The following is a 13,777-nucleotide window of genomic DNA, read 5'->3' as shown; positions in this document are numbered from 1 at the left end:
GTGGTGCATTTTAAAGGTAGAAGAGAGTGAGGGGCAGAGGGATGGCTGGAAAATCAGTTTGTGAGCATATGTGAGTTGGGTATATGAGAGGTAGTTGGGTCGTTCTAACCATTTCAGTTTGTGGAGTGGTTCACAGTGGTGTGTTGATGATTTGTTAGAAGTGGCAAATTTGGCAATTTTATTGTAACAAGAGGATAGTTTGGTTTTGAGGGAAGATTGCAGGTTAGTAAGAAGGGGTGCTCCATAGAGAAGGGAGGGTAAGAGAAATGTAGTTGAGAGAGTAATCTTGGCAGCTGAGCTGAGAAAACGATTATGACGGTAGAGCATGCCAAGTTTTTGGTGGGTTTTATTTATATTTTGTAGTAGATGGGAATGGAATTTAAGCTTGTCATCAGTTTGGACTCCTAATAGTTTGGTTTCTGATACAAGCTCAAGGAGAATGTTACTTTGGCTGTAGATGGAGAATGATTTATGATCAATGTTAGTAGTTTTTGAAGGAGTAAATATCATGAGTTTGGTTTTAGCAGCATTAAGAGCTAGACGGTTGTCTTTCATCCAATTTTCAGTGGTGGAGAAGGCATCCTGGGGTAAGCTTTAGTAGAGTTGGTATGGATGAGGCAGCGCAGATGATTGTGGAATCCTCTGCATATTGAATAATATTAGCCTGAGCTACTCCACCACCCTTTTTGTGGGATCTGTCTGATCTAATGATTGAGTAGTTTGGTGGCAATATCTCGGCATCCTTAATGTGGGGTTTTAGCCAGGTTTCAGAAATGGCTATGATGTCAGGTTTGTTATGGAGTACCCATGCATGAAGGTTTTACTGGTAAGAAAGGCTACTGCTGCATTTCATTTCTACTGTCACTCCAGAACTTGGGCATACAAAAACCTCACAGCTATCCCACAGTACTTTCTTTTATGGGGGTGGTGAGACATCTTCTCTTCCATTTGATGTATAAATACTTCAGCAGCTACTTAAAAGACTGCAGAGCAACTATCAGGCGAATGTTAACTTCTTTCAATGCATTTCTAGCTTCTGAAATACAACACTACAAAAGACATGACCAATACCACTCCTCATCCATGATTCAGTAAGATGTTTACGACATCTACTTTATAACAATGTGCTATAGAACATCCCACATTAACAATGCCAGAATCCATGAATTTATTCCTTAGTTTTTTTTCCCAGCATTCTAGCAATTTAACAGCACTGCAGAATGGGGTCATTGTGAAGTTATCAGTGACCATGCTGTGTAGTAGTGCCATCATTTTGCATGACTTTGTGCTAACGGATATACCAGGTGATTGGGTAGAAAGACACTGTACATTAATGTACTGTAAATTCTGCACCAGACCTAACAAATGTCACTTAATGCTCTCATCTCCAAGAGATCATGCTGTATATTACAAGTGATGTAAACAGAATCTTACCTTTCATCCTGGCGGACTCGTCTCTCTTCTCGTTCTCTAGCTGCTTTCACCTCCTCTTTGTCAGGTCTAAGACAAAACAATTAGAAATTAAAGATGTATCACTGTAAACAGATGAGATTTGTCAGACAATAATAATACCTATTTGTTAACCAGGTAGGTCCAACAGACAAAATAACACATTAGGCAAATGAGGGCTGAGAGATTCAAACTTTACCACAGGAACTACAGCTCATAGCCTTAACCCTCTGTGCCATTTGCCAGATGGATACTACAAAACACAAAAGCTTTGACACTGAAAAGGATCTTTATTAATCTGTGAAGTGACACCTCAGGGTTTGTTACACTTATAAGTGGTTTGGAAAAAGGGAGCTTTGCCTCCAATGAGATGCTACTCCAACTTTAAGGCGGTTTTGAAAGGCTTTCTGTGAAAACTGGTCATTCACAACACCTACAAATGAACACAGCCTAAATAAAAGTGATTAACAAAAATATACAAGAATCAATCTTACATAAATGACATGCGATCTTTAAAACATTTTTGCTCCATAAACCAGTAGTTTACTCATGATTTTTAAAAAAAGTTTTCATTTTATATAAAAGTTAAATCACTTTTCTGACAAAGCTATTTATATTTAAAGACAGTGCAGGGTTGTTAAATGCATTTAACTGCATGTGACTCTACAGTCAGCAACAGAAGAAACTTACCTGACTTTGCAGACAGCCTTTGATGTAGGCAATTCTTTCAGTGTGTAGCTTGATGATAGATCCAGGACAGTTTTTGGTAGCTACAATGCTGGCTTTAGAATTGCACAATGTGATGTCTAGTCTTATGCACAAAGTTTCTTCCCATCAGGTTCTAACAAACTACTAGGGAAATACATTAACTACAAAAAAGCAGTGTGTATACAAGTTAGGTTCATTGCTTAGTAGTACACTAGATACCTTTGTGGGCCATTTTAAGCCTAGCCAGTTTTTCTTTTTGTGCTTGAAACATATCCCATTTGGGTGGAGATTGGCCTTAACCATCCCATGGTCGATAATTATTTACTACCCCTAATGAGAATAACTGAGATCATACCATAGATAATTTGAGGGGACCCATGCATGGGATAAAGCATTTAGGAGATGCTCTGTCCATTAGCAGTACAAAGGGCTGTGCTGGGGTACATCCTCTGTTTCTCATCCAGAAATCAAAGGTGCTCTTGAATATGTACAGGGATGAAACTTGTTTTACGTGGCTGGGGAGTCTGTTCCAGAGCAGTGGTATCCTCTGCAAGATATACCTGTCCCTCCAAACAGTTCTGTTGATATTGAAGACATTTACATCCCTAGACAAAGTATTTTGGATGCCATTCGTCATGCAGATGTGTAGTAAATCTATCAGGAATGGGTCTGAGGATGCCTTGTACACCAGACACAGGTCACTGCTTACCAGTCTGTAGGATACGGAGTACAGTGACAGGGCTTTGAGTCGGTCCTTGTCCATGCAGGACATGTTGTTAGGCTTTGAACCTCTAGGGGCATTCCAACTGCTGCATGTGTCTGGACAGATGCACATTGAAGGGGACATTATATTCAATTCAGCCTAATAAGGGCAGAGTAAAGGGGGACAATGACATTCCTAGATCTAGACACAATCCTCTCCTTATAAGCTGTGCAATATAGAAGGAATTTCTTATAACAATACACATATAATGGTCAAATGTTAGGTCACTGTCCACATAAGTTTCAAAATCCCAAACAACTGGTAGCTCCCTGGGGTAGACGACTTCCCAAAAGACACAATAATGCATTTTTTGGCTTTTCGTTTCAGTCCGTGATTTTGGCCCCAGTTATTTATTTTGGACAAACCTTCCTGCAGGATGGTCAAGTCATTTGAGGATTCAATGACTGCTGCTAGCCTGCAGTCATCTGCAACTTAAAACAGCCAAAACCCTTTGGTATTGGCTTTTACTTCAGAAAACTAGATGCTAAACAGGAAAGGTCCCAGCACAGAACCATGGGGACTTCTTAAACAAATGCTGTCCGCCACCTAAACACTACACTCTGGGTTTCCCAAAGAAAAAAGCACCCCACCCACCCAAAGACACGGGCGCAAAAACTAGGCATGGAAGGATACACTGTTAGAAATGCAACAGGAAAAACATACTGCTCAAATACTTGCACTTAACATGCAAAATTTTCATTACTCTGCCGACACATCCTTCACAGCAGTACAGTACTCTGAAAAGGGAAAAACACTTCTGATTATTTAAAAGCTTCAGGCTTTTGGTTACTCCTACCACAACACAGGACATAACTCTTTTGTGTTGTGTTCTTTTTCAGTAAGGGGGTGGGGTTGCATCAATCTGGGGAAATAAAAAAAGGATTTTTTTTTTACCAGTGTTTAAAAAAAATGTTGAACACCTTTATTGAATTATCACTTGTGACACAGGCAAATTTACATTTATACAAAAGTAGTGAAACTGCATTAAATTAACATTATACTTCACACATACTGCTATATATCATATAACCTAAGCAACATTACATACATTTTTCCATTCTGCCCCCCCCCCTTTTTTTTTACAAGAACCATCACTTATAATAAAGCAATCATACATTTATATAACTGACAACAAACCACACTGACACAATCCTAGTTGCAAGCATTTTACATCACAAACCATACTGACACTCCCAGTTGCAAACATTATACATCACTTACAATCTAGTCAGTCAATTTCAGTAAAACATTACATAGCTTAAGTCCTGCCTTATTTTAAACCTCATTCCTCCCATGTATGCATTGTTCCCACAAGTCCCATTTTTTTCCCTATGCAGTTTGCTCCTACCCTTTTCTAAAGACCTCATTTCCAGCTGTTTTATCACTATTATATTCACTACTTCTCATATAGCTAGTTTACATTCAGATTTCCACTTTCTAGTAATTGCTTTTTTGGCAGCCACCATAATTAGGCAGAGCAAGGCCTTACCATGTCTAGGCAATTCCGATTCTGTATCATAGCTCAGAAAAATCATCTCCCTCGTCACACCAATCTCAGTGTTCAACATACTGATCTGAAACAAAAAACCTACCCCAACCTTAAAACCATATCCCTACAACCCAACACAACCCTAAACCCAAAACCTTAATCAAAAAACCCTAACTAAGTGGCATTCTTCAGACAGCACAACTCGCACTTACACTTCCTAAATACAGCAACTTTCTTTCCGGTAGGATATCCATGAATATCTTCAGCTGGTACCTTAAAAGTTATCTCCATGGTAATATTTAACTTGTTTGGATTAGAATACCATCTTGTAGGACTTCCAATTCAGTCTTATTAAAAAACTACGTTCTTAAATTTATTATCTATACGGCTACTCTATGTCCTAATAATGCTGTAAACTACTGCACTAGTACTTGTTATCTTACTTACTTTATGCATGGATTTTAACTTCCAAGGTCTCCCTGAAAATGTGCCATGAACCCAGTGGTACCAAGTGTTAAACTTCAAATAAGTAAATCAAATGAACAAAAAACAACCATACAGACATCTCTCTCACTGTCAATTGTCTTCCAATAAGAACCACAGTGCTCACTAGTAAGCACATTCGGGCAGGACAAACGCCACTCAATTTTCCAAGAGCAGGAGGTCATTTGAGCCTAAAGTTTAAAGAAAAAGTACAGTAAAAGTTGGAAGAATGACCTACAGTTGATGTCCTTGGTTCTGTCTAAATTATCATACGTGACTAAAGTTCACAATGCCTTCCTGACATCCACAAAAGATGATTTTTAACTAAAGGAACAATGCCAAGATAAACAATATTAAATAAAGTTAAGTTGTTTTTCTTTTGGCTTTTCCCAGTTAGGGGTCGCCACAGCGGAACTCTGGTCCGCTAATGATTGGCAGTAGATTTTTTACAGGTGCCGTGGTGCCAGCTCGACGACCAACCATCAACGAAGGCACGCCTATTCTACGCATGTCTTTCGAATGCCACTCGACCGCGGGGAGGACCATGCAGACTCCACACAGAAGGCGCTCCAGCCGAGAATCGAAAGGGAAAACCTCTTGCTGTGAGGCAACACCATCACCGCGGCTTTTAAATAAAGCTAAGTGAAGGACTATATTACTACTACTGAGGAATGTAAGGCAACTGTATTAGAAAGTAACAAAGGAACATATCTGAAAAACACATACTAGTATTAGTCATTCTGGTGGCAGGGGAGGGGGTTTCAAGAAAAGGTGTAATTACTACTACTTGCAAGTATTTTCTGACAGGAAGCTCACTGCAAAAATGTTGCAACAAAAATTTCTTCCAGTACTTAGTCCAGGTTGGAAGGAGGAGGACTTGAAATGCCTAACAGAGTCAGATGTGGCAAACACCTCACCTGAACTACAAATCCACAACTCAAACAGACCAAGAATCAGACAAATGGTTTCACAGCTGAAACAAACAAGTATGCCCATCACTCCACCTAGCACTAAACACGGTATTCACCACAGCACGAGTTCCACCGGTCTGTCTCCCAACTGGCAAATATCATGCTTGAAAAAGCCATCCTTCACAATATTGAAAAAAAAGACTAGTTAAGATACAAGAAAACGGAACACTTACTCTACAACAGAAGCTGACAGATAACAGAATGTCAGGAAAAAGAAAAAAAAAAGATTGAAGATAATCTTGCCAAAGAATATGTCATTTTCAAAAGGAAGCATATCCAGTGTTGCTGCAATGTGGGGGTGCTTGCAGACTTAAAACCTGAAGTCTTGAATGGTCCGACCCATGCAGGAGGGAACTACAATAAAGCCCTAACCTGTCCAACTCAAACTTTAGGTCATCGAATGAAGACACGACACTTAATGGTGAATGTTAAGATTATGACTACCACTCCACAGCAGGGATACACAGCAGCAAATGCCACCTTTTCACCTTACACGATTCAGAAAAGCAGGACCTTTACCTATGCCCACTTAAAGGATCTGAAAGGGTGGCAGCTCTATTTCTACAGGATGTACTTTCCAGTATGTGAAGGACAAGAAACTGTACTTGCGGCAAGGACTGCGAATGCATGTAGGTCAGGAATGAGAGAAAAAAAAATATAATTAGTATCAATGACAAAAAATGAGGTACTTTTTTATACCTTGGCAGTATCCACTTACAATCTTGGTAAATCAAGAGGATTATCATATGGGAGCAACAGGACTGGTAGCTATTCATCTTGACCGTTGAAAAAGTATGCCTACTTTATAATGTGATTTATTATTTGCTAATCAAGTGGGTGGGCTGCGAAAAGACTCTTTTTGGCAATGACTGACTATATTCAACAAACAATATGGTGTTTTGCTATACAAATGTTCTTGTATAATAAAACTAAATTGCTACCTTATTAAAAAAGGCATCTTGACATATAAGGGGGTTGCCTGCCTACCCCTTAACCTCCCCATACATTTATGCAAATGAAAGAAAAAGTACTAAAGGTTCTCCCTTAGATGTTAAAATAAATCTTAACATTGTTAACTGACTGCATCTCAACACTTTATTTTCATAAGAAAAGGAAAGGGTCAAAGGAATGATGCAATTGGGAATGACCGTTTTTGCTGTCAAACCCAGTGTCAATCATCCTGGTCCAGCCCACCATCCGTGCAACCATGAAGGCGGCAGTCAGTCTTAATCTCCAGAATAAGGAAAAATCAAGTTATAGAATATACATTACCATGAAAGTCGATGTTAGAGTAACATATCACGCCTGCACTGTAATTCCTTATACATGGGAAATAAACACTGGACAGTTCAGCCTTCAAAAGCCTTTGGACATCTCCACAATAAATACATCTGCACCCTGTTAACAGCATGTCAATGAGATGCTGACAGCACAACAAAAATGCAGGAGACACTATTGTCTTGCATTCTTTCTTGGAATAACAAGTCACAAAAAAAATTGTGCCCCTGAAGTTCTGTGCAAACTAGGATTTAGTCATGCAACAGCCATCCTTACCTGTGAAGGAGTATAATAAACCACCAAATGCCCTGAAATGGAGGTCCTTCCTAATAAACATCCCCAAAAGGTCACAAAGTTATGGTACCCAGTCCAAGGACATGGGTGATGATGGACGGAAAACTACAGTGCATCAGAAATCCCATAAATCAGTCATTTACTGTTTTGGCAAGTGTAATCATGCAACTGTACCATGTTCATGATAAAGATCACGGCTGTAGTACAAAACTGTCCTATGGTCACTATGAGGATAATATAATTACTCATAAATGGGAAGAGTATTTTAAGCCATTATCGCAGGGTTGCCTGACAAGAGACTCAGGAGGCAGTTACAACATACCCTATAAAACTGCGGTAGTGAACCCTACACCCTGGTTAGATATTGTATATCCAATTTATACCACAAACAGAAGCAGACCGTACAGTACCAGTAACCCAAAAAGGAAATAAATGGTCTGGGCACACTGGAATCAGCTGTAAATAAAGGAATTTATTGTTGAAAGTTCATACACAAGTGCTTTCATGCTGACACAATGCAAGGCTTTTTCAAGACTTGAAAGATTTGTGCCCAGACCGTTTATATCCAATTTATAACCTTCAGAGAAAGTGTCGATTCTTGTCCAAATGGCTGACTTACAAGTACTCTAAATATAATATATTTTTGAAGAAAGATATGGTAGCATCTGCTCTAACAGAATATACTCATTTGATCTTGTATTGCTTTGCTACTGTGGCCACAAAAGAAGGCATTGCAATTACCAGGCCATTCACATGCAAGTATGCTTAGATACACATATGCCGTGCATGTTGGCATAAATGGGACAAAATCATCAGTTTTGATAACACTAGAGCACAAAACTTTTAGCACGACTCTGGCAACAGAAAGTAGGAAGGGCTGTCGCGAAGTTTAGGGAGCCTATTAACAAAGGAAGGTAAAGTACAGTTTTGTACCTACCATAAATGTAGATGTCCGAACTGGATAGCATCTGCAGTCATAACAAATGGGTTTTCCTGTCGTCAGGCAGCCCTTCGGTCGGCCGGATTCCAAAGTCCGGGTCCGGCTTCGGCTGATGTCGCACTTCACCCGACGTCATCTCTGCTGGTCTTCGGGTATAAAGGCATCAGCCGACGCCATTTTCCTCAGTGTTTCTTGCCCCAGATGCCAGTTGCCCTCTTGGAAGGCTAAATTTTGGATAAATGCCAATGTTTCCAAAAAAGTAGAAGGCAAACACAAAAAATAAGCATGTATGTACATATATACAAACAAATACACAATAAGAGACCCCCCCCCAGCTAGCTATTAGGAGGGTAAATACCCTAGGAGTACCACAGAGGGAAGGAGGGTGGGTAATCCTGACTGCAGATGCTATCCAGTTCGGACATCTACATTTATGGTAGGTACAAAACTGTACTATGTCCTTCATGGATGCATCTGCAGTCATAACAAATGGGTAGAATACCATAGCCAAACTAGGGGTGGAGGAAGAAAAATTATGGTGTAGTTAGGATCCCTTGCAGTACAGCAGTGGCAAACCCTGCTCGGGATCTAGAGTATAGAGGTAAATTATAATGCTTGGCAAATGTATGCACGGAGGTCCAAGTAGCCGCCTCAATAATGTCCTTGGTTGCCACTCCTCGTAAGAAAGCTGTGGTAGTGGCTGTAGCCCTTGTAGAATGAGGTCTTATGTTCTGTGGAATTGGTTTTCCATGGTAGGATTAACAGAATCTTATGCAATTTCCTATCCATTTGGAGATTGTCTGTTTGGAAATTGCTTTTCCTTCCCTTCCTGTTGCATAGGCTACTAAAAGCTGGTCAGTTTTTCTGTTACTTTTGGTTCTGTCCAGGTAGTAGCGTAACTGCCTATGTACATCCAAGGTATGCAGCAGTCTTTCCCCCCTGTTCTGTGGATTGGGAAAGAAGGTAGGTAGGTGGATTGCCTGGTTTAAAGACACTCTGGATACCACCTTAGGCATAAATGTAGGATTAGTTCTCATGGACACCCTATCTTGATGGAAGATTAGGAAGGGTTGCACTGCCATTAAGGCCTGTAGTTCAGAAACCCTCCTTGCTGAAGTAATTGCCAGTAGGAAAGCAGTTTTCCATGACAGATGTTGCAGATCTGCTGTTGCTGCTAGTTCAAACGGAGGGAGTGTCAACTTTTCTAGCACAAAGTTCAAGTCCCATGCTGGTAATGGTGGTTTCCTAGGAGGTTTTACATTCTTGATCCCTCTGAGGAACTGCCTGAGTAGAGGATGCGAAAAGACAGGTGGATCGAAGCTGTATTCTGCTGAAATAGCTGATGCATGTATCTTGATGGAGGAATAGGACAGGCCTGTATGTAGAAGCTCTGCCAAACACTCCTGAATGTGAGCAATATCTATGTTCGACACATCTTTTCCTCTTTCAGTACTCCAAATGACAAACCTTTTCCATTTTCCTGCATAGTTCCTTCTTGTTGAAGGTCTGCGGGCTTCAAGGATAATGTCTTTAACCCTTTGGGAAAGGTCTGGGTTAGTTGCTGCTATGTGATGTTCCAGGCAGTCAGTTGCAAGGTTTTTAGGTTTGGATGCATGATGTTGTAGTTGTTCTGAGTTAACATCAAAGGCATCAGGGGTATTGACCACATTCTCTCCCGAGACATGCTCCTCAGCAATGGGTACCAGTGTTGTCTTGGCCAATTCGGAGCTATCAGGATTATCCTTGGACGTTCCTCTTTGATTTTCAGTAGTACCTTGTGCAGCAAGGGAAGAGGTGGAAATGCATATGCTGTCAGGCCTTTCCAGCTGAAGGATAGAGAGTCCACCTTCCATGCAAGTGGGTGGAATGTCCTTGTGCAGAATTTTTTGAGCTGGTGATTGAATGGGGAATGCGAATAGATCTATTTGTGGCATTCCCCATTTCTTTGTGATGGCCTTGAAGATGTCCGGGTGTAGCATCCATTCGTGAGCATCCGAGGTGGTTCTGCTTAACATGTCTGCTAGGGTGTTCTCTTTTCCCGGCACAAATATTGCCTGTAACTGGATGTTGTAGCTCAGAGCCAGATTCCAAAGGTCCAAAGTCATTCTGCATAGGGGGTATGAATGAGTGCCTCCCTGTTTGTTGATGTACCACATGACTGTGGTGTTGTCTGTCCTTATCATCAAATGGCCTTCTTTGAGGAATGGTCTGAATTTTTGGATTGCCAGTTTTACTGCCAGCATTTCTTTTTGGTTTATGTGCAGGTGCAGCTGGTCTTGAGTCCACAATCCTTGTATGCATTTGTCCAGCATGTGCGCCCCCCATCCTAGGTCTGAGGCATCCGTTGTGATGGTTTGGCTTGCTCGAAAGTTGTGGAAGGGTAAGCCTGGGTTTGACTGGCATGCTTGAGCCCACCATAGGAACTCCTGTTTTAGGCATGGGATTAGTGGGATTTCTGTTTCTAAGCTGTGCCTGTGTTGAGACCATAAATTCTTTAGGTACCACTGTAGCTTTCTCATATGCAGTCTGGCATGTGGGACCAAGATTATGCATGATGCCATGAAGCCCAAGGCCTGCAGAACTTTTCTTGCTGTTAGTTTGTTCTGCTTTGTTAATGCAAAGAAGTAAAGAGGGAGTTCTTTTTGTTTTTCTGCAGTTAGGAATGCCATTTGTTTTACTGTGTCCAATTCCGCGCCCAAGAATGTTCTTGTTTGGGATGGTATCAGCCTTGACTTTTGTAAATTGACTGTGTATCCCAGGGCTTGTAGCAAGTAAATGACCCTTTTTAAATATGTTGTCAGCTTGCTTTTGTTGTCCGCTTGTAACCGGCAGTCGTCCAGGTATGGATAAATTTGGATTCCCTGTAGTCTGCAGTGAGCGATTACTGATGCCAGGCATTTTGTGAATACTCTGGGCGCAGTAGATAAGCCAAAGGGCAATGCTGAGAATTGATAATGCTCTGATCCTGCAAGAAATCTGAGGTATCTTCTGCAATTTGGTCGAATGGGGACGTGCAGGTATGCCTCCTTGAGATCTAGAGTTACCAGCCAACACTCCTTGCCCAGCATGGGAAGAAGTTGCTGTAGGGTCAGCATTTTGAATTTTGGGACAATGATGTATGTGTTTAAGACGGACAGGTCGAGAATAGGTCTCCAACTTTTCTCTTTTCTTGGTACTAGGAAGAGTCTGGAGTAGAATCCTTTGCCCTGTTCTGTTATTGGTACTCTTTCCACAGCTCTCATCTTTGCTAATTTCGCTATCTGGTGTAGAGCTTCTGTTTGTTGATTTGGAGGTAGGTTTGGCATTCCTCTTTTTACTGGTAAGGTGTGGAAGTGGAACCGGTAGCCTTGGTGTATGGTTTGCAAAATCCACTTGTCTTTTGTGATATAGTGACAATTTTTCGAAAATAAGGCTAACTTTCCGCCTAAAGGTGCTGCTATTTGCTTCCTGGTAGGCGGTGTCAGAGCCAAGTCACTGTGATTGTCCTGTTGCAGTGGCAGTGGTTGTGTCTGTGCCCCGGTTATTGCCTTGCCACTGTCGTCCTCTGTAGGCACCTCCTCTGGATTGATTTCTGCCTCTAGAGCGTCTATTCCTGCCCCTTTGGGATTTTGTGGAGTCTGGAAAGGACCAATTTTTGGCAGGCCAGTTCCTGCTAAACCTTGGGGGCTGAACCTGTAAGAAATCTTTAACTGTTTACAGATTTTGCCTTTTCTTCCATTTTCTTCATTACTTGCTGGGCAGGTGTACCAAATAGACTTGTCTTATCCATAGGAGCATCTAACAGCTTTGCTTTAACATGATCCGGTAAGACCTGTTCTTTCAACCATGCATGCCTTCTTAACACTGTGCCAGTCATGGCTGATCTAAATGAAGACTCCAGTGCATCATAGCCACATTTTAAGGAATGGTTACTAACCTGTTGGATGTTATTCACCATTTCTAATACATATTTCTTATCTAAGGATTCATCAGAGGATAGTTTTTTAGTTAACTGATCAAGCATAAACTCTTGGTATTGGATCATATGAAACTGACAGTTTAAAGCTCTAGCTGAGAGAGTAGCAGAGGTGTAAACTTTTTTCCCCATCTCTCTAAGGACCTGGATTCCCTTTCAGAAGGAATAGGGTTTTGCTGTGGTCGAGGCTACTGCCTTAGGCCCCTGGGATATAGTTTCGGGATCTGCAAGTGGGGCCTTGTATAGGTGGTGATGAGTGTCTGGCACCCTGTAAAATATATCTGGTTTGGCAGGGGCTGGAGGTAAAGAATCAGGAGCAGTGCAAACATCATTAAATGCATCATCCACAACAGGCAGTACAGGAGGTATAGCTAAGGGCCTATGTTGTGGTAAGTGCAGAAAAGTCCTAAGCCTTTTTCTTGAATCTGAAAAATCTTGTCCCTGCCATTGGAATTGTTCTCTCATGGCATGTAAGGTTTCCCCAAAGGAAAATTCCTCTGGTGGAGAGGTAGCTGGAATGGATTCTTCAGCATCGGAATCTTCATAAGTAGAAAAGGGAGCCTCTGGCTGGTCTGTAATGTCTGAGTCATCCGCAGAATCATCAGAGGACACTGGCTCGGGGGGGCTCTGCTCTAGGTCTCTTTTCTGGGGGTTGAGAGGCCCTGTCTGGGTGAGATTGGGATCCCCTAATTAAGGATATTAAATCCTCTGCCAGAGTAAGCATTTGTGAACTTGAAGTGGGCCTGTGTGAGGGGGGCTTAACAGGCACTGATTTAACAGATTTGGCTGCTTTAGCCCTGGCAAAGGCCTTAATAGACATGGCTGCAGGAGGCCTAGCAGCACCACGTGCTGGGGTAGAGACATCCAAAGGGATGGTGTCTGATAAATCACTAGGAACCACAGTTGTAGGCAAAATTTCTGAGGCCGATTCAACTAAGGTAGCAGGAGCCTCAGTAGTAGTCATGGATTCGGCTGAAGATTGACCGGTTTTCTCGGTTTCGGCCAAAACAGAGACACTCACGGCTTGCTTAACCGTGATTTCGGCCGAAACCACGGACCGCGAGTGTCGGTCTTTTTCTTTGCGTTTTTTAACAATTTGGGTAGTCGGAGGATCCGACGGCATAATGTACGCAAAATCTGAGCCGAAAAACTGTTCAGCAAACTCCGACCGACGCCTAAGCGTTCGTCGGTTGAAGGAAGCACAGGCCGAACAGGCTGCTACGTCGTGGTCTGGGCCTAAGCAAGGCAGACAGTAAGAGTGGAAATCTTTATGAGGTATTTCTTTCCCACAAGTTAAACAGTTATCGACTTTTTCTGACATCGGCTGAGGCAAGAAAGAGTCCCCAACGGGGTACTTAACTTTTTAGAAGTCTTCGAAGTAGTATTCGGTAGTAGTAATCTCTGGATCTGACCGACCGGCACTTGCGAACAGCTTCTGCTTCGGGCG

The 13,777-nt window shown here is 41.8% G+C and overlaps 1 protein-coding gene across 1 annotated transcript in view; it reads right to left on the bottom strand.

Annotated features, from left to right (window-relative positions):
- LOC122792699 (PTTG1 interacting protein) overlaps positions 1-13,777 on the bottom strand; it is a 743,791-nt gene that overhangs the window by 331,955 nt on the left and 398,059 nt on the right. Inside the window, exon 4 of the mRNA XM_044060284.1 lies at positions 1,435-1,500. Within this exon, the coding sequence (XP_043916219.1) occupies positions 1,435-1,500 (66 nt within the window). The remainder of the gene's footprint in view (positions 1-1,434; positions 1,501-13,777) is intronic.

Source organism: Protopterus annectens, chromosome 2.part0 (genome assembly GCF_019279795.1).
Source record: "Protopterus annectens isolate FY-2018-M chromosome 2.part0, PAN1.0, whole genome shotgun sequence".
NCBI classification, from domain to species: domain Eukaryota; kingdom Metazoa; phylum Chordata; order Ceratodontiformes; family Protopteridae; genus Protopterus; species Protopterus annectens.
The sequence above is the reverse complement of the archived record's forward strand: the minus strand, read 5'-3'. Positions and strand labels throughout refer to the sequence as shown.